The sequence below is a fragment of the Sciurus carolinensis genome, chromosome 2, assembly GCF_902686445.1.
Source record: "Sciurus carolinensis chromosome 2, mSciCar1.2, whole genome shotgun sequence".
Taxonomy (NCBI): domain Eukaryota; kingdom Metazoa; phylum Chordata; class Mammalia; order Rodentia; family Sciuridae; genus Sciurus; species Sciurus carolinensis.
In genome coordinates this window covers 108,185,141-108,211,648 of record NC_062214.1, presented here as the reverse complement: position 1 = coordinate 108,211,648, position 26,508 = coordinate 108,185,141, and the positions used below count along the sequence as shown (strand labels likewise).

Here is a 26,508-nt window from a genome sequence, read left to right as displayed (position 1 = left end):
CTTCACTCTTCATCACAGTGGCCTACAGGCTTCCTCAGTTACCTGGGTCAGATAAATTACATGAAGCTGAAACTGTTAACTCATTTCAATTCATAGATAAGAGAAGGTCTAAACCTTGTTTTGGGAGAGAAATGCTGCTGTTGGACCTCTAGAAAAGTTAACTGCCCTAAGTGTTCATGCAGCAGCTCTGGAACATAGCAGGGATCCTCACTTTGCTTCTCCAGAGCAATCTGATTTTGGCAGAAATCAACCTGAGTTAGTAGGCAGTAGGATCCAGTGAGGATCCTCAGCCCATTTCAGCTCTGAGCTGGCCCCTAGTTGCCTCAGGACTGAGGATGAGATTGAGGGTGCCACTCACCACCAGTCCATACTCTTCACTGGGAGCCAAGTGGTTATCTGTGAGCATCCGGGCAGCCTGAAGGACTCGGATAATGCCCTCCATGTGGCATGTCAGGGTGAAGCAGTGATGGGCCAGGATCAGGAGCTCTGTGGCTGGGTGAGTGAAACAATGCCAAGACTAAGACATGGTTATGAGCCCTGACAACCCACTGTTGACCTCTGCCTGGTGTGACTGAAAGGACCTGGTAGGCAAGAGGCCTGTCTGGACAGAGGTCTCTTACTAGTCTTGTGAGGGCCCCGACCTCACCAGCTATAGCTCTGGAAGAACCCTCTGATACCTAGATTTTATTCTCAGTAATAGCACAGGGATTATCCCTATCTTCAAGGTAGTCATGTAGTGGCCATATCTCCAAAGGCACAACACATGGGAAAAATGGACCCTCGTCTTCTAAAGATTGAGAGACTGCAGACAAACTGATGGAGTTTCTGCCATCATAAATCCAAGGGCATTCTCTGTATCTCAGGTATCCTAGCTTTCTAGATTAGTGAAAGACTGTGAGCACAGTTAAAAGGCAAAATGGGGAAATATTTGCAATGTTGAGGATTCCCAGCCTTAATACATTCTGTGCATTCTGGACTAATGTATCTACAGAACCTTTCCAAAACCTATCGACTGCTGAGCACCTCTGATAGCTCAGCCTAACTTGACCCCACAAATTCCAGAGATGAACCTGCTCACCATATCCCAGGTCCTTCCAGTACCTGGCATACAGTTGGTACTTAGTAAGTAGTCCTGGACTGGCTGAGAAGAATGATAGGAGGCTATTTTTCAAAAAATGAAACTGTGCAACCTTTGATAAATCTGTATTTCAGAAGCCTTAAAATAGTTTGAATCAAGCTGGGCACAGTGCACACCTGTAATCCCAGTGACTTGGGAGGCTGCGGTAGGAGGAATGAAAGTTTAAGACCAATCTCTGCAACTTAGGCCCTAAGGACTTAGTGAGACCCTGTCTCAAAATAAAACATAAAAAAAAAGGGCTGGGGATGTGACTCAGTGTTAAGCAGCCCTGGGTTCAAATCCCAGTTCAAAAAAAAAAAAATTTGAATCAGGATCTTAGGGAAATAATCATGTATATGCACAGAAATATGCCGCCTATAAGAATGTTCATGAGAATGTTTAAAATAACAAATACTGGATGTAATCTAAAGGTCTCCTAAAATATAAAGAAATTAGTTACATGAGCTGTATTGTATAAATATTAAAAATTGTATAGACTTTTCAATATCACGAAGAATGTTAATGATAGCATATGCATAAAGTAAAAAAAAATTATAGCCATTATACACAGTATAAGGCCATTTTTTAATTTTTGGTACCAGGGCTTGAACCAAAGGGCATTTAACTGAGCTACATTCCCAGCTCTTTTTATTTTTAAAAATTTTTTTAAATTAAAAAAATTTTTTTTTAGTTGATGAACCTTTATTCATTTATTTATATGTGGTGCTGAGAATTGAACCCAGTACCTCACACATGGTAGGCAGTGCTCTACCACTGAGCCACAACTCCAGCCCCCTTTTTATGTTTTATTTTGAGATGATCTCACTAACTTGCTCAGGCTGGCTTTGAACTCATGATCCTCTTGCCTCAGCTTCCCGAGTTCCAGAGATTATAGGCATGCACCACCATGCCCAGCCAGTGTAAGGCCATTAAAAATAAATAAATAAAACTCTAGTCTTACATAGAAAAAGATCAGAGAGACCATATTACTCAGTTATATAATGAACTAGACACATAATGAGCTAGACATTGTTGAAAATGAGCAGACTTTGGAATCATAAACGATTCATATAGCAGCTCTGCCACTTAGCTATAAATTAATCAGAAAATTTCTCTAAGCTTCAGTTTCCTCCCTTCTAAAGTGGGGACAATAACATCCACTATGCAGGGTAATAATAGAAGTGATTAAAGGTTACCTTTTTGTGTGTGATTATTTTAAATTTTAGGGTACTCTTCCATATCTTCCAAATTTTCTTCAATGAACCTATGATTTTCTACCAAGAATTTTTTCTGATGCATCAGGTACTAGATATCCAGAACAGGAACAAGGACCCAAATCAAGTTTTGGAGAGACTGACCCTGGGAGGACTTTTAGAAACCTGTTTAGGACCTGAAACATGAAAGAAAAAGGCCAGGAACTTACTGCAGGACAGTTTCCCATGGGGAACAGAGGAAATCTTATCCAACAACTTCATGCCTAATAAGGTACGGTCTTGACACAGCATGGTCAGCTGAAGAAATGTCTGGCTTTCCTCTGCTGGGCTGAACATCTGCTTATGTCCTGCATGGAAAGATAGAGAGACAGGCACTGGGTTGGGAGAGGGACAAGAGTGTGGCCCCAGAAGACCCACACTGTCCAGGCCTAGGCACCAGGAGGTTAATCCGGACATGGCTCCCTGGGTAGTTTTCCCACTGCTGGGCTCAAAAACCTTTACCTAGTGGTCGTTTTACAGGACAGGAGTACGGTAGTTCAGAAGAGGCAGAGCTACACTAAACGTGATCAGAAAACAACACAAAGCATAATTTGTTCTCCTACAAGTATAATTTAGAAACTTGAGAGATAACATATAGGATGTATATGAGCATAGCATCTAAATCCTTAATGCTGGGAACCTCAAAATGCTAAGAGGCTGGGAGGCCTGAAAGGCAGGGCACCTGTTCCCTCTGATGGTGTCAGCAGCTCCCGTGTCACCTCTTCAGCCACAAGTTCAGCCACAGTGTCTGGCTTGAGGCCCTGGGTGCTGATGAAGGCCTGGGCTCGTTTACACCGGTCAGGCTGCTGAGAGGTCAAGATTGCCTGGAGAACAGCCTCACCATCTTGGGCAGCAACATCTGCGTAGGAACAGCCCAACTCCTGAGAGGAAGGCAAAGCTGAAGTCACTTTTAGGAGCCAGGAAAAGATAACTCTTTATGTAATATGATGTAGAGAGTCTCCATTATTTTCCTGAGCTTAAAAATCCCTCACTATGAACAAGAATCTTAGAAGAAACAAGTACTGTTTTCTAATCCTATCTTTTTACCAAAACTAAATCCAAGCAAAAAAAAGGTTTATCATCAGAAAGTGTTCTGGTTGAACACTGATCTTTTCAAACATTATGACATGAACTGTGTGTTGTGATACATGCCTGTAATCCCAGCTACTTGGGAGGCCAAGGCAAGAAGATCCAAGTTCAAGGCCAGCCTCAGCAATTTAGCAAGACCCTGTCTCAAAATTAACAGGGGCTGGGGATGGAACTTGTTGGTAGAGCACCCCTGGGTTAAATCTCCAGTATTGCAAAACAAAACAAAACAAAATTATGAAAATGTAATAAAATGCAAGAGCACCTTCCTTGTTCCCACAGCAGCAGCAAAGCCACGATTTCCAAAGAAGTCTCAGTCTTCTTTGAGGCAAAGGGTTTTAATGCTCAGCTTTATTTCTCTCATGCTCTTCTACTTTCTACTGTTTTTTTCCTCAAACCAACACAGAGCCAGACAATTCCTGGCCACTCTGGCTCCTGTCTTTATAGTTCTTTATACTACATATGGAATGCTTCAAACAGTTATGAAGCAAAACCAAAGACATGAGGTCTAGAAGGGACACTTCATGTTCAAATGATATTTATAGATGAAAAGCAAGAAACTCATACAAGTAAAATGCCTTGCCCTAGCTTTCTGGTTGGCTGAGTCAGCTAGGACTCAAATTGCCCTGGCACCTGGCCTGATGTCTTTCCCACTACAACCCAACAATGGGCTCACAGGGGTCAACAGCTGACAAGGGCTCTAATCCAAGTTATGATTATCATCTGAAGGGCTGATGTGGCAATGTCCAAAAATCTACCTACTACTTCCCACTTCTCTTCCTCTTACAGGGTTTCCTGTGCCCTTCCCACCCGTCTTTGGCACATACCTTGGCAAGTTCATACAGACAGAGGACCTGCCGACAGTAGTTCTTCCCATAGAGGCATTTGCTTGTCAAAGTTTCCAGATTTGTCACCACTTCATCACTTGAAGGCACCATCACAAATGACTGACTATCCAAACTTGAAGCTGGAAGCAAATACAAGATGGAGGGGGCTCTCGCCTGGTGGGTCAAGGCCTCTCCCAGCTCCCTGTGACTGCCTGTGTGTGTGCAGATCTCTGCACTACACTATGACTCTCCTCAGTCTGGGACCACTTCTGACAGGGCCCCACTTAAACTTATCATTGCTGCCTTCTAGAAAATGCTAGCCCAGGTTACTCCGAAGACCTTATGCTACAAGACTCAAAGCCACCTATAGAGTGGTCCAGAGATCAGCACCAAGATGCCTATCAGACTCCTTTACACTTATTCCCAATTTCCCCTCATGACAAATAGGTCACCAGGCCCGCCTGACTACCTTTAAAACATCTCTCCAGTCACTGCCTAGTCCCTACCTTTATCACCCTGCATCTGAAAGACTGTTACCTTCCTTCTGCTGCCAGCCACCCTTCTCCCACATCAATCTTCCACATATTCATTTCTAAAAGGCAATGATATTTTAAAAGTATAATAAAATTAAAATCCATTTCTGATGTGGGAAAAAAAATCCTGGTACTGGGGGTGTGACTCAATGCCCAGCACTTCAGGGGGAAAAAAAAAATGCTTAGCTTAAAATAGAAGAGAACTTTCTTAATTTGGTAAAAGATATCTATTAGGAAAAAATAAGAATATTTATGCAATTTTCAAATGGCAAAAACAAACAAAAATATAAATGCATAATAAAGCACTGTTAAATAAATCATGGTAAATCCATATAGTAGAATACTCTGCAGTCATTAGGAAGGGGTCAGTCCATATGTACTGACAGAAAAACAGGCAGATTAATGACATAATTTCATTTTTGTAAAAAATAAGTATTGTATGTGCACTTGGTACTTGCACACAAAAATACATACCAAGCAAGTAAAAATTGTTATTCTGGGGAATTAAATGGGCATGGCTTCGAATTCACTTTTTACTTTATATACTTTATATTATTTGTTACACTAAGCATGTTAAACTTTTGCATTTAAAATATTAAGCATTTTAAGAATATGCTTTGAAGACAAATAAAATGCAACTCAGACAGTATTACTGCTATTCATCCTTCACTGCAGGGTCCAGTTCTAGGCAAGAAGGAATAATTGTTCACCCTGTCTCTCCTACTGAATTAAATAAAAAACCTGGACACAATCAATGCATGCAGTGGCTATACGAGAACCCTGAAAAGTAAAATGTAACAAATCAAAGATAACCAGAATTACCATCTTCCCCTCTAGTAGCCTCAATGCAGAGCAGCCTGATACCTAGAACTAACCACCTGAGGTGGAAGGATGGAGGAACGGGGAGAGAAAGAGCCAGTGCACAAGTGCACTCAATCTCTAGAAAAAGTCCTTTAGCACCAGCCACCGGTCCAAGGGACAGAAAAAGGAACTCCTCATTTCCATCTTTCCTTACCCTGGGCCTCCCAAGCAACCCCTTGGCAGTGGTGATAGTGGCTACAGTGGTAGCTGAAATAAACCAAAACTCAGAGAGAGGAGGACCTTCTTTTCTAAGCAGAGGTGCCCTGGACTCAAGAGGGTAGAGAAAACTGTTGTTTTTGCATTACCCTTCTGTCACTTGGCTCTGAATTCAGAGAAGTCAGGAAGTGCATGACAGAATAGGGCAACTACACATTCAGTTTTTGGTCACAAACCTGAAAAGAGAGGCCTCAAGGAACAAGAAAATATCTGGGAGAAGACCAGGAAAGGAACTCATCATGTTTTATAAACGATAGGGTTCACTCCTAGCCTGTACATGTATGCTTCTGATCCCAATTAACATACCAAAGCCACTGAGAGTTAATCTGCATATCACCACCCAGGTCGCACACTACCCACTGGGTGGCATGCACACACAGGATGGATCTGAAGAGCACTGTTAAGGATACTGAGCTGATGTTGGAACTGCAGCCCTCAGAACTCAGCCTTAATCTAACCAGGTCTGCAAAAATATATGGACATTGTTGATAGGATCTGTACAAAACCCAACATCTTAAACAGTATGTATATCTGAATAATAAACTAGTCAAAATGTCTAGGATACAACCCCCAAAATTGCTCAAGTATTTAAAAAACAGGAAAATCTCAATTCACATGAAAAAAGACAAGAAATACCAGCTAGCATTAAAATGAAACACTGAAATTATCTGACAAAGACTTCAAAACAGCTATTAAATGAATATTCCAATAAGCAACCAATTATATATGCTCTTGAGACAAAATGAAATACTGAATTCTCAACAAAGAAATAGAAAATATAAAGAATAGAAATTTTAGAACTGAAAAACAATTGAAATTTTAAAACCACAGAAGTATAGACAACTCAATTACAGAATGGAAATGACAGAGGAAAGGGTTAGTGAAATGCAAGACAGAAGTGAGGTATGGTGGCACATGCCTATAACCCCATGTACTCAGGAGGCTGAGGTAGGGACTGCAAGTTTGAGGCCAGCCTGGTTGATTTTGTGAGATCCTGTCTCAAAATAAAATAAAAATGGCTGGAGGTATAGCTCAGAGGTAGAGCACATTTGGGTTCCCCTTTCTGGGAAAGGAAAAAAAAAAGGGCAAGGGGATACTTTATACCTCATGAAATCAGCATCATCCCAATACAAAAAAAGGACAAAAATATTATAAAGAAAATTACAGATCAATATTCTTCATGAACACAGATGCAAAGATCCTCAACAAAACAGCAAACCAATCCCAACAATATATCATAAAAGATCACGCACCAGGCAGGACCACATGGGGTTTATCCTGAAAATGCAAGACTGATTCAATAATCAAAATCATTTAATGTATTCCACCATATTAATAGTCTAATAAAAACTCCACATGATCAGATCAACAGATGCAGAAGAAAAAAGACAAAATTCAACACTGACTCATGACAAAAACTCTTACTAAACTAGGAAAAGAAAGGCTTTTAACATAAAGCATATCTTAGATATGCTTTCTTCCTAAGACAAGAGAAGGCAAGAATGTTCACTCTTACCCTTCTTATCTACTTTATTGCACTGAAAGGCCTATCAAGTGCAATAAAGCAAAAATAAGAATCCAAAGGCATAGAGACTAGAAAAGAAGAAATAAAACTGTCTCTATGTGCAGATGACATGATTATGTAGAAAATTCCAGGAAAGTTGTAAGAAAATTCCTAGAAAAAGCAACCTTAACAAGGTCATATCATACAGGTTAACCTGAGAAATCTACTCTTTTCTATATACTATCAATGTACAATTAAAATATATTTATTTGTATAGAATAAATTTCAATGAATTGTAAGTCAGATGAATTCCAATGCTGACATATAGCTAGTTAAAAGATAGGTGTTTCTATTTTATTGAGTTGTTAATTACCTAGTTTATATATATATATATATATTTACATATATTGTTAAAATATTTTTAGTTGTAGATGGACACAATACCTTCATTTATTTTATTTTGTTTATTTAGTTTTTTTTTATGTGGTGCTGGGGTTGAACCCAGTACCCTCACGTGTGCTAGGCAAGCGCTCTACCACTGAGCCACAACCCCAACCCTACCTAGTTTATATATTACCTGGAAAAAACCTCCTGCCCCCTTAACTTAGTGTAACTATTGTGTCACAGGGGTCCCTTCCTTCTTGGAGAGAGTGTCAGCAGCATCACTGAGAATTCAGGTAAGTACTTACTGCTTTGGACTTTCCTTAAAGGAATGCAAGGCTCCTCTTCTTCCTTGGGCAGCTCAGCACCTTGTAGGAAAGCATAGATCTCAGGGTGCAGGTCATCCATGCTGGCTTCCCCTGAGGCCAGGGCTCTGCAGTGCAATACCAAGGCAACATCTTGGTTATAGAAATGAAAATATCGGCATACTCTACTTGCTTCATGCACACAGCCATCATCCAGGAGGTGCCCGATCAATAAGTTTAGTGACTCCTGCTCCTTCCAACCAAGTCTATTCTCACATGTCTCTCTGGATGGAAGGCCATGAAGTTCTAAGTACTTTGATGTGTTCAGAGCAGCCAACCTGGAGAAGGAAAACTCACTGGCCAAGCTATCAAAGGAAAGTTCACCACTAGATGAGATCTGTCGAGAAAATCTGGGCTCTATTTCCTCCTGATTCCCTGTGAGGGTGTGCCGGGTAATGCGGCAGATCCAGATCTGCTTCTCCAGTTCCTCCAGCTTGTCCAAGGGTACCGGCTCCTCCTGGGCAAGCCAGTGCCCTGCCAGGGTGAGCAGCAAATGACGTTCCTCAATACTGCTTTGTCCAACTGAACGCTCGCAGGCCACAAAGGCCTGGTCAGAGAAAAAGGAAGCAGCTGCTTTATTTGAAATGGAATTTTTCTTAAAATTCTCATGGCATTTTTTCCAGAAATCAATTCTTGCTTGTTTCAGGGACCATTGTTCAATGTGTTTTAGGGTCTGCATTTCTTGTGTGATCTGTAAAATTTCAAAAGTACATTTTAGCCTTTCCTGAATAAAGATGCTTCATAAACATTAGTGCTCCCTAAATATACCATACTTGCTAAACTCCAATCAAATCAGAGAAAATGGAACTTTACTACAGACGACCCTGGAGGTGTTATCTCGAAAGTTGATATGAAAATCAATTGTCAACTTATGTAACCAAATGAACTTCAAGAAGCTATCTTACATTTTATTCTATTCAAAGGAAAACAGTTGCCTCACATTTTAAAGCATACTTTCTTCAGTACTGGACATCCCAGGCTAATCCATTTCTGAAAGTTATGTTTGTGTCATGAAGGCCCCACCACTTATAAACTGTCATCGCTTTTGGTCCTCTATTTAACACTGGTTTAAAAAGCTAATATCTGAATAACTTAAAGGACTAGTGATACCTCTTTAATAACCAAGTTGTCCACAGGTAATTCAGCTAATTCTGCTACCCTTCTGGCCAAAGCAAACTGTCCATCCATCTGCAGTCTTTCCAAAATAGATCTACATTCATGCTGAAAATTCTCAGTGCTGTAGCTGGTAATAATTATATGATTAATGGCTATGGATGTATCCTTCAAAATTTGGCTAAGGACACACAGCTTCTTCATATCTGGACCTGTGCCAAAGAGAAGAGGATACAATTACTTGAAATGCTGCTATGGCATTTCAAAAGTTATGAAAAATCAGAAAATGTATGTTTAAAGGAAAAGTTAAAATATATTTTTTACTCTGGTTATAAGGTAGTTCCTAGATGCCAAAAAAAACTGGGCCTGCAAAATTCTAAATAGTAAAGTCTGGCTTAAATTGCTTGCCCACAGTAAGAACCTTACAGATTGGTATATGAACTCAATCTATACATCTGGCTTTATATACTGGGCAGAGGCAAGGGATTTTAGATGTAGTAGCAATGCAGTAACCTTGAAAAGATTTTAGCCATTCACTTAGGGTAGTCTCATCTCTGAATTTTTCTCTTACCTTGATCAAATTTGTTTGATCAATCATTTTTAAAATTCACTTAATTATGGGGATTCAAGACAAAGAATGTGTAGAACAGTGGAAATTGCAGCTGACCAAGAGCCCAGGTTTGAATTTGGCACACTGTGTTCAGAATGGAACATCATTTGCTCCTCCTGACATCTGTCTACTTAACAAGGGAGACCCAGCTGAGTTCCTCCTGATCTCCCTGGAAATTATTATCCTAGTAAAACTAAGATGTCTCTGAAGGGCCAGGGGTGTAACTTAGTGGTAGAATACTTGCCTGGCATATATGAGGCCCTGAGTTTGATCCCCAGAGATTCAAAAACAACCCAACAATCAATTCTCTGCCAATAATTTTTGTGAGGGCTGGGGATATAGCTCAATTGGTAGAGTGCTTGCCTAGCAAGCACAAGGCCCTGGGTTCAATCCCCAGCACCACCAAAAAAAAAAAAAAATTAAGTGGCTGGGTTTGTTTTCACTCCCAGATACTCTCTGTTGTGCCTAATTGGGTCCTAACAGAGAGAGAGGAATGAGAAACATGCCATGTAGGCTATGCCAGTTGCTGGGCAGTGGTCTGACATAGCTGCAGGGACAGTGAGTCACCCTACACAATAAACAAATGTACAGTATGGGCTTGCTGGGTTTCTTTGCTGCCAAAATGTAATACACAGGCTTTCAAAGAACATATTTCTTTCTTTCTTTCTTTCTTTTTTTTTTTTTTTTTGCGGTGCTGGGGATCGAACCCAGGGTCTTGTGCTTGCAAGGCAAGCACTCTACCGACTGAGCTATCTCCCCAGCCCAAAAGAACATATTTCTATTCTCTTAAGCACATTCACATTACATATATATATATGTATATATATATATACACACACACACACTTACATATACATATATACACACATATACATATATACACATACACACGACAAAAATATTCTATAAAAATAAAAGTAATATGAATAAAAGTATTATAGTAATGGTTAACAATGTAGTCAATTCTTGTAATTATTAAAAGAAATTAATCATCACAAATAACAAAATTCATTTCTGAAAAAAATTAAAATCACTACAGATCAATGAACACCTATCTGTTCATCTGGTCTGAACAGTACTTACAAGTACTATTTTGTATGTACTGCATTTTGGAAACACCCCTTTCAGTCATCAAACCAGCAGCCTACATACAACACTTGGCACTGAGCCCAGCATTCTGTCAGTGTTCTGTACTGATTTTAGCTTTTCAGTCAAACATCCACGAGTTTAAATGTGAAAATATAATGCTAGTAGTGAAACATTAGAATCTAGTGTAAAAGAGTAATATCATTAAGCAAAAATTTGAAATAAACAAGTCGTAGAGAGAGTAACGTCACATTTGTTTAATTTAGTCAGCAACAAAAGTGCAAAATCTGGAGGAATTTGCAATAAAAATAAACATGATGTGTCTTTGCAGTGTTAAAAATGAACTCCCAGCCTCCATACTGAGGATTAAACCTAAGGGTGCTCTACCACTGAGCTACATCCCCAGTTCCTTTTATATTTTATTTTGAAATAGGGTCTCACTAAGTTACCCAGGATGGCCTCAAATTTTCCTTAGCCTCCTGAGTTGCTAGGACTACCAGTGGGCACCACCATGTGTGACCTTCAAAACGAATTATACATTCCTGAAATAGTGTTTGTAACCTTGAGCAATGATGACATGTTAAGGTTACTTGCCAGAGAGAAGGGCACTGACACTTTGGTGTAAAGGCATACCAGGGGAATATGTGGCTATTTGACGACAGCTTAGAATAAGATGATTGGTTATATTATTTACCTTAGATGACACTGTATTGAAACTTGAAGTTACCTGTAACCTGTTCATACTCAGCTAAGAATTGTAAATATAATGTTATACATTTTCATTTCCTGATTACCCTCCTAAAATAACTTCAAGATTAAGGAAAATAACTTTTTTCCTTTTTATTTACTTATTTTTAAATTTTTAAAAATTTTTTAAAATTTTGATTCATTATACACAAATGGGGTATGACTCTCATTTCTCTGGTTGTATATGAAGTAGTCACACCATCTGCATAATCATATATGTACACAGGGTAATAGTTTTTGTCTCATTCTATTGTTTCCTTCCCCAACCCCAAAATAACTTCTTAACAGCAACTTCAGGGTAAGGACTCTTACCATCAGAGAAGAGATGCTCTACTCCAACCAACAGTTGTAAGAGCTTCCCCAACTCATACTGCGTCTTACACTGCTGTGGCATAAGCTTCAAAAGGAAACACACCTGATCCTTCAGCCATGTGGCAGGAATGATAGCAGGGACCCTGGTTGTTGTGTGAAGCTATGGGGAAAAAAGGAGAGGAGGGCTCAGGGAGACTGGTTCACAGGAATAACAAATCAAATCCTCCAAATTTGGAAACAAGAAAGCCAAGAACACCCTTAAAAGTGACTTCCTATCACAATGGGAGATACCTGCACCAGGTTCTTTCCAATGGCAGGAATTGGTAATGGGGCTCAGAGGACAGGCAAAAACAAGCCCTCCTCAGCAGCTCTGCACTTTCCTGTGTAGAGTTGTGTATATGAAAGTCAAGAGTCGTACAGACGTAACACTAACTATGGAGTTCAGTCCTGGAAGTTTCCCCCAGTTAGTGATTGCCCTGTGAGTTGCTATAACCAGACATGTTTCCCTTGGCAGCTTCTTTAGAAAAGGATCTAGGCTTGCCCTTATTAAGTTCAAAAGATTTTGAATTCATATAATGAAGACCTCTTAGACTTGCTAACCATTGTTGAGCTGGTTCTACTACATATTTTGCTGGTAGATTACATTCTTATTAAAGAATTTCAGTTAAGATACCTGGTTTTATATCATTTCAATCACATGGTAAAAATTTAATAAGTCCAAGTAGTAGGCTGCATTTTTACAAGAAGGTGTGGCAAAGATATCTAAGAAAGCGCACCTGAGATTAAGAGGAGTAGTACTTTCCCATATAATGTTTCTTTTGTCATTTCATTCCTGATATTCATTTGGCTCCTTGGTTTGTATTATTTCTGGAAGACTAATATTTAATCCTTAGTCTAGCTTCATAATTCATTCTAGACTTCATACAACATAATCAAAAAATACTAGAACTTTTGTATAGTAAAAACTTAATTCCCTGGTTTCAAAAAATATGTAGTATATGTAGATAAGCACCAAAACTTGTAATTCATTAGCTCTGGGTTAGGCCCTATTCTTGGTTGGAGACTTCTGCATACCTCTGATCATACCATAAAGGTCACTCTAAAACATGCAGAGACAGATCCTTTTTGGCTATGCGGTAGAAGCATGTAGAAGCATGTTATTCCCCTCAATGGAATGTCAAAGAATGCTAAGATCTTAAGGAATGACTTATAAAATCCGATATCACATTACTGCTATCTGCTACTTAGAATTTTCTTCTCCACTAGTAGGTATCCCTACGTCCTATGTGGTCTTATCTATTTCTCATTCTCCTTTAAAAAAAAAAAAAAAAAAAAAATTTTTTTTTTTTTTTGTTGCGGTTTGGTATCAGGTATTGAACCCAGGAGCACTTACCACTGAGCCACATCCCCTGCCCTATTTATGTTTTCTTTTGAGACAAAGTCTCCCTAAGTTGCTTAGGGTCTTGCTAAGTTGCTGAAGCTATCTTTAAACTTGTGATCCTCCTGCTTCAGCCTCCCAAGCCACTGGGACAACAAGTGTGTGCCATCATGCCCAACTCTTCCTCTCTTAAATTTTAATAGCACTTATCTCATATCCTTTATTATTTTTTGGGAGACAGGGTTTTGCTCAGGTGGGCTTCAAAAAGTCCTCCTGCCTCAGTCTCACGAGTAGCTGGGACTATAGGCTACACTACTGAGCTTGGCTTACCCTCTACCTTTAAGTAAGATCATTCTACTTCTGGAGTCTCTCCTTCACTGCAAACTGAGATAACTATGAGATGACAGAACATTGGAGTTGGCTCATTATTAGCTACTATTCCTGCTTAGATATTTTTACTGCATGTTTTCTACAACCCTTCTGATGGGACTTTGATTCTTAGAAGAATCAAGTTATATGACACAAATATTCTTGATTATCCTCTTGAGTGTCCTTATTTCTCTAGATTTTGTTTAGTTTTGGGTACGAGGGATTGAACTCAGGGGCACTCAACCACTGAGCCACATCCCCAACCCTATTTTGTATTTTATTTAGAGATAGGGTCTCACTGAGTTGCTTAGGGCCTTGCTAAGTTGCTGAGGCTGGTTTTGAACTTGCAATCATCCTGCCTCAGTCTCCCAAGCTGCTGGTATTACAGGCATGCGCCACCATGCCCGTTTGAGTGTCCTTATTAAAATCAGTTGGGATTAGGGCAGTAGTCCTTAACCCTTACTTAATTACTTGTTTACCTAACTCTGTTGCAGACAGAATTGTTTGAAGGAAAAAATTAATGGAAGGAAAGGGCTGAGGCAAAGATGGGAGCACTATACTGCTTCTCCAGAGGATGCAGGAGTAGGGGTAGTTAGGTGAGAACAGAAGATAACTAAGAGGACCCTGGCCACAGAGAGTAATAGGTTGAGGAAATTCACATGTCTATTTCCTCTGGTCTAAAAGCTCTAACCTTAGTCAAATAACTGATTCAGTATTTTCAAATATATAACCTTTATATTTTCATGACAGTTTAAGACCAATGTGACTCAGAAGAAAAACCTGTACTAAGGTTCTACCTGATATATTTGTTGAGTAGAAGAGATATGTACTTTTGTCTCATTTATCATAGAGCTCTTTTGGGTATAAAAGGCAAAAGTGCTGAAAGTCTCCAACTAGGACTAAGACAAATTCTCTCTCCTTTCTTTTAATTTTACAAGGTTAATAAGCTTGGCATGATAAACAGGCCCAAGGACTGGGGAGATGGCTCAGTTGGTAGAGTGCTTGCCTTGCAAGCACAAGGCCCTGGGTTCAATACCCAGCACCACAAAAAAAAAAAAAGATAAACAGGCTCAAAACAAGCATCTGAAGAGGTAAATCCTGAAACTCACCATATGGTTCAGAATCATTTAGATAGCGACTTCCAGGAGTACTAGAAAAAAACATTTTCTGTCACAGTGAATAAAGCAATATTGAGTACTCAACACTCAATACTCAACACTCTGGAGCAAAAGGCAGCCCACATATCTTTTGTGTACAGAGACCATTAATCCTTTTCCCATTGTGCTTGGATCACAGTAGTGCATTACATGAAACCTCCCTTCATGTCTTATAAGAGAGGACACTACAACTCCTGCCCTGGTTTCCCCATATCTGGAATAGTGCACACAATATAATTTGAATTATACTACATAACCACTATCATCCTGCCACTCCATCACAACTACCAGTAGACAACAGGTTATGCCAACCAGTTTCAGATCAGTGAGAAAAAGCACTATAATTCCAACTTACAGTTTCAAGGCTCTTCTGGAACTCCAGAAGTTTAGCTTTGGCTTCCTTATAATTCTTGAAGAATAAACATAGTTCATACATCTCCATCATCAGTAGTAATGGGGAATCCTTTGAGGAAGAGTTTGAAATTATAAAATCCTGAACTTGAATTTTCTCAATGAATAATGCTAAGAAGATGTTATGTGCTATTAGTAATAGCTTCATAGTAGAGTTAAGTCATGGGTGTGTGGGTGTAGGTGTGTGTGTGGGGGTGTATTTTTTTCCCCCACCAGGGACTGAATCCAGGGGCACTTAATCAATGAGCCACACCCCCAGCCTTTTAAAATTTTTTATTTTGAGACAGGATCTAAGTTACTTAGGGCCTTGCTAAGTTGCTAAGGCTGGCCTCAAACTTGTGACCCTCCTGCTTCAGCCCCCCTCTAAACTGCTGGGATTACAGGTGTGCACCACCATGCCCAGCAAGTCATATATGTTAAGAAGGGAAGTTAATTTCCTTCCACCATGCCCAGCAAGTCATATATGTTAAGAAGGGAAGTTAATTTCCTTTTAGATAACAGATTTTAAGTGTGGGCACAATTACTTAACAAATCCATTTTCTGTCTATTCTATACTTGAACCAAAGCACATGGCAGCAGACACTCTACTAGGTGATGCCACAGTGTCTCCAACACACACTCCTCGATGAAAGGCTCCAGGACCTGCCCCTCTCCTGACTCCATCACTTTCAATGAGAGTTGATGGGTCAGAGGACAGGAGTTTGGGTGGGATTAGAAATTATGAGTTTTAACCATAAGTATGCCACATACTAAAGTACTATAAGTTTTGGGGTAGGTTACTTAAGTTCTATGAGCATTAATTTATTAGTTTATAAAATGAGGACAATACTGCTTCATAATATCCTCACATTTTGTCTTTGTATCAGAAGGTATAGAATTTACTAAGATAATGTATACAAAGTACTCTGCTAAATAAATGTTAGGGCAGGGGGTGCACATCAGTGGTAGAGGGCTTGTCTTACCATATGCATGGTCCTGGGTTCAATCCCCAATTCCACAAAAAAAGTAATGAAACAATAAAGTAACTCTTACTACCTTAAAGAAAAGCTGGAAAGCTCTGATGAGAATTTTGCTCTTCTGCCTTGTTAATAATGTTCTCCATATGAGGGAAAGGTCCTCAAGGTCCCAGGTATGGTCCTCTATTGAGCCCTGAATGTGTCCTACTACTTCCGCTGCAACACTGTCCTCCACAGAAGTAATGATCCAAACACAGAGACAAGCAATAGCATTGGCATCCTGCCATTGGGAAGAAATTTTCAAAATAAAATAACTGGGCCTGCATTACCTAACAAATGTACAAATGTTACAGATGGATGTTTCCTATTTGGCAAAAAGTCACCTAATTAGCTTGAAAAGTTTACAAATGTAACGAACTCTAATGAATAACCAAAGGACTATTATAAAATATCATGCAAAGTGAAGACGGTCAAAAGGCCAAGAAGACAGAAAAGGATCTATGTGGAAGAGAACTGAAATGCTCTTCACTGATATGCCAATAACTATGAGCCATGTCCCCCTTCACTGCTATAGGTGCTAAAGAAGCAACTTCCAACCAGGAATCAAGGCTGGCAGTTCACTGAATGTCAAAGTGCAAGGAAGTGAACAAATGGCACACAGCCCAAGCTGCAGAAGCACAAAAAGTCTCAGTGACCTTGAAGTATACCAGAGACTGTCATCATCATCCTACATTGATTACCAGCCTTTCCTGTCCCTCACTGCTTTTTCTATTGTTCTCTAGGTCTTAATTTAAGCTTCTCATGATCTTCACCTGAATACATGAAGCCAGGACACTCAGGATAGGGGCCTGCTGTTTCACTGCCTCAGCTAAGAGCCAGCACCAGGAGTCTGGCTCCTCTGAGCACTGGAGCAGAGTTTCAAAGAAATTAGTCATCTCTTCTTTATTTCTCTGGAGTTCCTGGGGGGACTCAGCGCAGATGTGATCACTGTCCACTATAGAGTTGGACACTGAGGTCAAGTTCTCAAAAGCCAACTTTAAGTGGTCTTGAAGAATTGGGCTGAAGTACTGGAGAAGGGATTTCACCTGGAAAGCATATTAGATGATTAAAATAAGAAAACCAACCTTCAGTTTCAGCTGGAGCTGAACACCTTATAGAAAAGCATAGGAAAAATTATTCTTTCTCAGTTTCTTAAACTGTGTCAGAGGTAATCATATAATTTTACAAAGCTGTCTGTTGCCTTTTGAGTAAAATTCCATATTCAATCTGTAGTCAAACACTCTTCAGCATTAATAACTAATCCACTCTCTGACACCAACCCACTGAACTCTTAAGAAAAACAAGTGTCATATCAAACAAAAGTCACTGTCTACACAATATAAAGAATACTATCTTCTAAAAAATGTTCCAATTTCCTCTTGAGTTAATGGCCAACAATCAAGACTCACCTCCTCTGGGTGGTAGTTATGGAGTTGGCTGTGAGTAATGAATTGCAGCCAATCATTTGCTTGGGCACATTCTCGAAGGTAAGATGTGCTCAGTTTCATATTGTGGAGCCTGCAGAACTGTACTACTAATGCCCACTGACTGCTAGATTCACTGGATAACCTATAATCAGAATTAGGAATGGGATGGTAGAGGGAAAAAAATATCTTATTAAAATATAGCATTAGTTTGAAACTGGAAAATTAGTAAAAATTAAATAAATGCAACCACAGTATACTGTCTAAAAAGTTTTTCAACAGGGAGTGGAGATGTAACCTAGTGGAAGAGTTCATGTTTAGCATGTGTGCATCCCTGGGTTCAATCCCTAAGGCCACAAAAAAAGAAATACCCAATATTTATTGGGTATAAAGCTCCTCTTCATCTCTAAAGAGGAAATCAACATTACCAAGTTAAAACCACTTTCCATTTAGTGTATGCTATATGCTGAATGAGTAAGAAGATCAGGTATAGGGGGATTTAGTGAAAATACCAGAGGTACTGAATGATTAGGTCAACAAAGGTTGGTGCAGTAAGTTTACTAGAAAAGAGGCTGGGATTGCAACACATACCTCTTTATTTCCTGCTGCTGAATGCTATTCCATGTACCTTCTTCTAAGAGAACAAGCAATTCTTCTGTGGTGGCCTTTTCATCATCTGCCAGTTTAGATAGCTTTTCAGCTATAAGAAATATACAACAAAAAGTTTGAGCTAAGCATGGTAGCATATGCCTGTAGTCCCTACTGCTCAGGAGGTTGAAGTAAGAGGATAAGTTGAGCCCAGAAATTTCAGACCAGCCTGGACAACATAGTGAGACCCTGTCTCAAGAAAAAAAAAAAAAAAAAGGAAAAAAATACACACACACGTACATATACTGTACAGATTTCTGTTTGAATAATATGGCCCAGGGCCATTTCAGAACCCAATTAAAGTGCCAAAGAAAGTAAAATAAGAAAGAACACACCCTCTTTAGGAAAAAGAAATAAGAAAATAACTGTTTCTTCCTCAACTGCTCACAATTCAATGCTTTAGATCTGTTTGCCCCTTCTCTAAACAAGCTACATTGCTGGGCATGGTGGCACATGCCTATAATTCCAGCTTGGGAGGCTGAGACAGGAGGATCAAAAGTTCAAGGCCAGCCTTAGCCATTTAGCTTAGTGAGACCCTGTCTCAAAAAAAAAAAAAAAAAAAAAAACAGCTGGGGATGTGCCTCAGTGGTAAAACACCCCTGGTACGAATAAACAAATAAATAAAATAAGCCACATAAAGAAAAAGTGCTATACCTAGAGACTCTCTGATAAAGCGGTACTGAGCATCTTCATTTCTACACTTGTAGCTTAAAATTATATTGGCCACTTTCATATCAACTCTGAGCTTGAGGCTGTCAAGGCCAAGCAATTCTAAGAAACACACACAGGCAGCTCCTATTGAAGGTATGTGGAAGGATGAGAGCCCTAAGACATAGGCCTCCTTGCCTACTTGCTGGATCCTGAAAAAGAAAGGAATCAAAATCACTTAAGTACAAAAAACTGTATCTCACCAGGAAAAGCAAATGCAATTACACTGGTGACACATAGAGTGCCAGACATATGATTTTTTGCTTCCTCCCCTTTCTCTTTTTGTACCCCTTGCACACATTCATTTGGATATTTGGGTAGCTTTTTAGTTGTCTTCTTGCTTCATAGCCCCCCATATCCTTAAATTTATCTTTTCCAAAAGCACCTACTCAGTTCACATAACTCGTGTTCAATTTCATCCAGTAAACAGCAGAACTTCAAAAAACTACCAACATGTGATCTTACTGATGTAAGAGTATGTAAACAAACTACCAAAATTAATACCACTTGAAGTTTGACATCCTGAAGCACATTTCAGAAGACTCAAATACATATACTATGTGTACAGAAAATGTTCTGGAAAGATGCACAAGATATTATCCACCATGTTTACTCATGGAATGGGATACCTGAGGGACTTTTATCTTTCATTTTCACTTTTCTGAATTACTTAACTTGCCATAAAAAATGCATTCCTTTGTTAAGTATAAAACAAACCAAAAAAAAATCTGTATTTAGCTGATTATAACATTGAATACATCACCCAATTCTGTACTTAATAAAGTGAATTATACAAGATCTTAAGATATAAACTTCATCTCATTACAGAATTCTTCTAGAGTAACTGCTGATATTTGACAAGCTCACACATAATTTTAAAATAAATCTATCCTTTAAGATGTATTTTTATCATTTTCCCCATTTACAAAAATCATAGACACTAAATGCCAAAAACTTGGAACACCAAGAAAAGCACAGTGAGTCAGGTACAATGCTGTAAACCTGTAATCCCAGCTACTCAGGAAGCTAAGGCAGGAGGATCACAAGTTCAAGGCCCATCTCAGCAATATGAGACCCTGTATCAAAATTAAAATTCTTAAAAAATAATAAAAAAGGGCTGGCAATGTAGCTTGGTGGTAAAGCATCACCCCTGGGGGTCAATTACCAGTAAAGCAAACAGACAAACAAAAAACACAACAAATCAAATCACCATCCAAAAATAATCACTGTTGCTAGGTGCAATGGCACATGCCTGTAATCCTAGTAACTTGGGAGAGTGAGACAGGAGGACTGCAAGTTTGAGACCAGCCTCAGCAACTTAGTGAGACTGTGTATCAAAATAAAAAATAAAAAGGGCTAGGGATGTGGTTCAGTGGTTAAGCACCCCTAGGTTTAATCACTGGTACCAAAACAAAAAAATAATCATTGTTAACTGTAGTATATGTTTCTAGTATTTTAAAAAATCTACCTGTAAAATACATATATATGCCTCTTTTTTTTGTTTTACAGTATTGGGGATAGAAACCAGGGCTGTTCAACCACAAAGTCACATCCCAGTCCTTTTTTGTTTTTTTAACTTTTTAAAAAAATATTTTAGTTGTAGATGGACACAATACCTTTATTTTATTAATTTTATTTATTATGTGGTGGCTGAGGATCAAACCCAGTGCCCCACACATGTGAGGCAAGTGCTCTACCACTGAGCCACAATCCCAGCCCCCCAAGTCCTTTTATAAGATAGGATCTCACTAGGTAGACCAGGCTGGCCTCGAACTTGATGATCTTCTTGCCTCAGCCTCCTGAATCACTGGGATTATAGGCATGGGCTGCTACAATCCAGATATGCCTTTTAGAGTACAAATTAAGTTTTAAATACTCACAGCTGCTTGGGAGTCTTGCTCTTGATTAACTCCTGGACCAGAAAGGTACCAAATGCAAAAGATGGGCGTCCATTAAGTAAATAATAAGTAAAATTCAGATGTTCCACTACGGCATATTTATTCACCAGGTCAGGGCTAGAAAAATGTGGGAGATGACTTGATGCATCTAGGGGAGAAAGTGAAGCAATATTAATTCTTTGTATCTCATCATGATTAATTTCAAATTTGCATGGAAAGCTTAATTCTTTTTCTTTTTTGCAGGTCCTAGGACTTGAACCCACATGCTACACAAGTGATCTACCACTGAGCAACATCCCAGTTCGGTTTATTTATTTGTTTATTTGTTTATTTATTTATTTATTTTTACATAAATTAATCCCATTTATTATAGGCTAGGGATGTCTCAAATGGTAGAGCTTTTACTGGTCTTTCAACTCCTTAAGCCTTCTGATGGCAGACTTGACTGTGACTGCAGAAGTAGTGTTGTAGATCCAGGCACCAACATTCACTGTTTCCGCGCAGGAATCATAATGCCAGAACCCCCACGGTCTGTCTTTTCATCTTGGTTTTGACACAGAAGGAACAAGTGTACTTCAAGTGCTGGCTGATTTCAGTTTTCACCATTATTTTCCAGAAGAGGGCACCATAGCAAATCCTATATTTACCAATGATTCCAACCTTCTTGGTGCATTTAGTCATGTTGCTGTGACTTAAGTCAAGAGCAGAGAGCCCAGTTCCTTTTGAGACAGGGTCTTGCTAAGTTACCCAGGTGGGTCTTAAACCTGGGATCCTCCTGCCTCAACCTCTGGAGTAGCTGGAGTTACAGACATGCACCACCAAGCCTGGTTTTGACAGCTTACCTCTTCAACAATAAAAGAAAAATGATTGCTATAATCACTGTGCCACTGTATATACTTCATATCACTTTGTTTGTTATTTCCACAATCCCACAGTGCTGGCAACTTGAACCCCGGCCTTGGGCATGGGAGGCAGGCATTCTACATGATGGGCTATATCATCAGCACTTCATATCACTTTGAATCCACCAAAATACAGTAGTTTTATTTTATCTCAATGTACAAAACCCTCATTTTATACAAAGATATTTATCTGAGAAACTGCATCAAAACTCTCCAACCTGAACTTCTACTCCCCTTAAGTAAAATGAGCAGCCTCGGTTAGATGACCTCTGAGGTCCATGCAGCTGAGGTGCTTCATGATTTATTGTTAAAGGACTATTCCTTTCATAGTTGTGGTCACTATCTACAGCCTTGGCCATGGCCTGGGAAGTCCTGGTTGCCAGTGGAATGAGGTTCAATAACTACTGAGCATTTACAGGAAATTCTGGAACTCATGGCTGCACATGGTCACAAGTATTGTTCCAGATATTCGTGTATGATTGTGAGGAAAATTCCTGGTTCTGGAATATCTCTAAACCAACTAAGGAGCACTTACTGGAGACAGGAGAATCCATGAATGACTCTTTAGAAGGTAATGTGTGTGCTCAGCAAGGGACAACTGTGGAAGAACTCAAGCAATTCTAGCTGAATGGGTAAGATTAAGGAAAAAAGCAAAAACCAAACACTTTGGAAACTGTCCTAACTGATGTCAGTTGATGACACCGTTACCAGGAATGTCAATCTCTAGTTTGGCAGGTCCATTATCTCAGAAATAGGGCCTTAAGATCATAAAAGCTGGCCTAGATTCTTGCCCTTCATTCCACTAGCTATATGACTTTAAACAACTTACTTTTTTAAAAAAACTATAGATGTTTAAGGTATACAACATTCTGATACACTTGACACATAACAAAGTAAAGTGATTACTACAAATAAGCAAGCCCAACACCTCATATTTATCTTTCTCCCCTGTGCCTGCCTGTTTCAGGCAGATCTAAAATCTATTCTTTTGGCAGACAACCAGTATACAACATAATTATTTTTATTTATTTATTTATTATTTTAGTTGTAGATGGACACAATACATTTATTTATTTAAATATGGTGCTGAGACTCGAACCCAGTGCCTCAAATATACTAGGCAAGTGCTCTGCCACTGAGTTACACCACCAGCCCTATATAATTATTATCCTCATGTTATACATAATTTCTCTACACTTAACTCATCCTACAAGACTGCAACTGAGTACCTTCTGACCTATATCTTTCCATTCCCCATTCCCAGTAACCATCATTTTACTGTTTTAAATATTCGGTGTTTTTGTTGTTGACTTTTCCCCCCTGGGTTTTTAATTTTTTTTCCCTTCTCTTCAGATGCTACATATAAGTGAGATCATGCAGTATTTATCTTTCTGTGTCTGGTTTATTTCACTTAGTATAATGTCCTCTAGGTTCACCCATGTTGTTGGAAATGACAGGATCTCTTTTTTCAAGACCAAATAGTGTGTGTGTGCGTGTGTATACACTGCAATTTATTCATTCATCTACCAATGGATATTTCAGTTTTGTTTCCATAACTTGGATGTATTGAATAACACTGCAATGAAAATGGGAATGCATATGTCTTTATGAGGTGGTGATTACATTTCTTTTGGGTACATACCCAGAAGCAGGATTGCTAGGTCATATGAAGTTTTAACTTCTTTAAGAACCTGAAAACCGGGCACTGTGGTCCACACAACTCAGGAGATTGAGGAATGAGGGTTACAGCTTCAAGGCCAGCATCAGCAATTCAACCATACCTTCAGTAACTTAATGAGACCCTATCTCAAAATATAAAAAGGGCTGGGGATATAACAGTGGTAAAGCATCCCAGGTTCAATTCCCCCTACCAAAACAAAAAACAAGCAAAACCAAACAAAAAATCCCCCTCCAGGGCTGGGGACATAGCTCAGTTGGAAGAGTGCTTGCCTTGCAAGCACAAGGCCCTGGGTTCAATCCCCAGCACCGCAAAAAAAAAAAAAAAAAAAAAAAAAAATTCCCCTCCAAACTGTTTTCCACAGTGGATGCCATCAATCCATAGCCTCACCAACAATGGACAAGGGTTCTCTTTTCTCTGTACCACTGCTAATACTTGTAATCTCTCACCTTTTTGATTTAAAAAAAAAAAAAAAAAAAAAAAAAAAAAAAAAAAAAATCCTGGGCTGGGGTCATAGTGCAGTGGTAAAGCACTTGCCTACCATGTGTAAAGCATTGGGTTCAAGTCTCAGCACCACATATAAATGAAAAAAAAAAAAAAAGTCTATTGACAACTAAAAAAATATTTATTAAAAAAAAATCCTAACAGGTGTGGTATGGTATCTCATTATAGGTTAGATTTGCATTTCCCTCATGATTAGTGACAGTGAGAACATTTTCATGTACATTTGGCCCTTTATGTTTTCTTCAAAACAATGTTCTCATCCTTTGCCCATGTGTTAACTGATATATGGTTTTGCTATTGGGTTGTGTGAGCTCCTTATCTCTTTTGGATATTAACCCCTTATCAGATATATGAGGACTGGAAGCAAATATTTTCTTCCAAGCTGCAGAATGACATTTCATTTTACTGATTGTTTCCTTGGCTATGCAGAAGCTTTTTTTTTTCTTGTACCAGCAATTGAACTCAGGGGCACTTAAACACTGATTCACATTCCCAGTCCTTTTTACTATTTATTTTGAGACAGAGTATTGCTAAGTTCCTGAGAGTGGCTTTGAACTTGCAATTCTCCCGCCTCAGCCTCCTGAGCCACTGGGATTATAGGTGTGTGCCACAGTACCCAACTTAGTTTCAGGTCTTAATATGTAGACCTTTAATCCATTTTGAATTTATTTTTGTATATGCTTGAAGATAAAGGTCCAATTTCATTCCTTTGCACGTGAATATTCAGCATTTCCAACACCATTTTTTGAAAAGACAATCCTTTCCTGAGGATGTTTTCTTAGTGACCTTGTCAACAATTAGTTAACCATATAGCCTTATTTCTGGGCTTTCTATTCTGTCCCATTTTCCTATGTGTCTGTTTTTAATGCCAGTAGTATAATGTTTTGATTACTATAACTCTGCACATTTTGAGATCAAGTATTGTGATAATTCAGCTCTGTTCTTTTTGCTTAAGCTTGCTATGGCTCTTCAGAGGTCTTTTGAGATTCTATATGAATCATAGATTGTGAAAAACGTCAGTGGAATTTGAGTAGGAATTTCAGTGAGTCTACAGATTGCTTTGGGTAATGAGAATATTTTAACAATATTTTTTCAATCCATGAACACAGGATACCTCCACTTACTTGAATCTTCAATTTCTTTCACCAGTGTTATAGTCTAACATGTACAGATCTTCCACTTCTTGGTTGAGCTTAGTCCCAACTTGGTGCTGTTTTTAATGCTATCATTAATGGAACTCTTGCATTTCTTTTTCAGATAGTTTGTCATTAGTATATCAAAATATTACTGATTTCTGTACACTGATTTTGTACTCTGCACCTTTAATGGATTTATTAGTTCTAACATTTTTGGTGGAGTATTTAGGGTTTTCTATATACAAAAGCACGTCACATACAAACACTGACAATTTAATTTCTTCTTTTTGATGGTACTAGTGATTAAACCCAAGGACACTCTACCACTGAGCTATACTCCAGCCCTTTTTTATTGAGAAAGGGTCTTACTTAGTTCCCAAGGCTGGCCTCAAATTTGAAATCCTCTTGCCTACACCTCCCAAGTTGCTGGGATTACAGGTGTGTACCACTGCACTTGGCCTAAATACTTCTTTTCTGTTTTGAGTACCTCTTATTTTTCTTTGCTCTAGATAGGATTTCTAGTACTATGCTGAACAGAGATGGTGAGAGCAAGCATCCTTCTTCTCTTCATGATCTTAGATGGAAAACTTCCAACTGCTTCTGTTGATGTTGGCTGTGTGCTTATCATACATGGCCTTTATTATGTCATATATGGCCTATTTCTATGCTTAATTTGATGAGAGTTTTATCATGAAAAGATGTTGAATTTTATCAAATGCTTTTTCTGCATTATTGATAATCATATAATTTTTATTCTTCATATAAATTTTATTCTATTAATGTGGTCTATCACATTTATTGATTTGTATATGTTAAACCATCCTTGTAGATGCTCTCTGTATTTGATGATCCTTTAGTTTCACGATGGCAATTCCTTTATCTCCTCTGTTCTGCTCTAGTACTGAGTAGAATATATCAATGTCCCAGAGGAGATTAAGATACCAGCTAAGTGATAGAGTTAACATCATTATAATAGGACAGGGGATTCTATCTATTCTCTAGAAAATTAAGGTATTTTTATTTCATAACAATAATTGCTACTTTCTTCAGCATTCAACAAATGCTGCTTATCAAGCATCTATTGTAGGCTTGGCACTGCACTAGACTCTGGGTACAGGTAAATTAAATATATCAAGATTTGAATTTATACCTTAGAAAATTCTGATACGTGTCAAATATTTGAGGTGCTTCCATGTGCAGAGCACTAATCTAATATTAGAGTAATACAGAGGCATCATATATTAAAAGTTAACCCTAAATGCAAAAGTAAAAGAAATAGAAAAAACTGA

The 26,508-nt window shown here is 38.8% G+C and overlaps 1 protein-coding gene, 1 non-coding gene and 1 pseudogene across 7 annotated transcripts in view; 1 reads left to right on the top strand and 2 right to left on the bottom strand.

Moving 5' to 3' along the window:
* Positions 1-26,508, bottom strand: part of Spg11 (SPG11 vesicle trafficking associated, spatacsin) — an 83,007-nt gene that overhangs the window by 12,093 nt on the left and 44,406 nt on the right. For all 6 annotated transcript variants that reach the window (XR_007107184.1, XM_047540960.1, XM_047540962.1 and 3 more), the window contains 14 exons: positions 20,982-21,147; positions 19,048-19,253; positions 18,337-18,445; positions 17,731-17,890; positions 17,095-17,367; positions 16,362-16,562; positions 15,271-15,378; positions 12,012-12,171; positions 9,254-9,468; positions 8,087-8,834; positions 4,284-4,423; positions 3,053-3,251; positions 2,541-2,678; positions 359-492 (listed from right to left, as the gene is read on the bottom strand). Coding sequence is in view for 5 of the 6 variants with exons in the window: in XM_047540960.1 (XP_047396916.1) it covers positions 359-492; positions 2,541-2,678; positions 3,053-3,251; positions 4,284-4,423; positions 8,087-8,834; positions 9,254-9,468; positions 12,012-12,171; positions 15,271-15,378; positions 16,362-16,562; positions 17,095-17,367; positions 17,731-17,890; positions 18,337-18,445; positions 19,048-19,253; positions 20,982-21,147 (2,957 nt within the window). In the remaining variant the exon portion in view is untranslated. The remainder of the gene's footprint in view (positions 1-358; positions 493-2,540; positions 2,679-3,052; positions 3,252-4,283; positions 4,424-8,086; positions 8,835-9,253; positions 9,469-12,011; positions 12,172-15,270; positions 15,379-16,361; positions 16,563-17,094; positions 17,368-17,730; positions 17,891-18,336; positions 18,446-19,047; positions 19,254-20,981; positions 21,148-26,508) is intronic.
* Trnaa-agc (transfer RNA alanine (anticodon AGC)) lies at positions 10,199-10,271 on the top strand. The gene has a single exon. It is a non-coding gene; the product is annotated as a tRNA-Ala (tRNA).
* On the bottom strand, positions 21,401-21,761 carry LOC124977422 (60S ribosomal protein L37a-like; annotated as a pseudogene).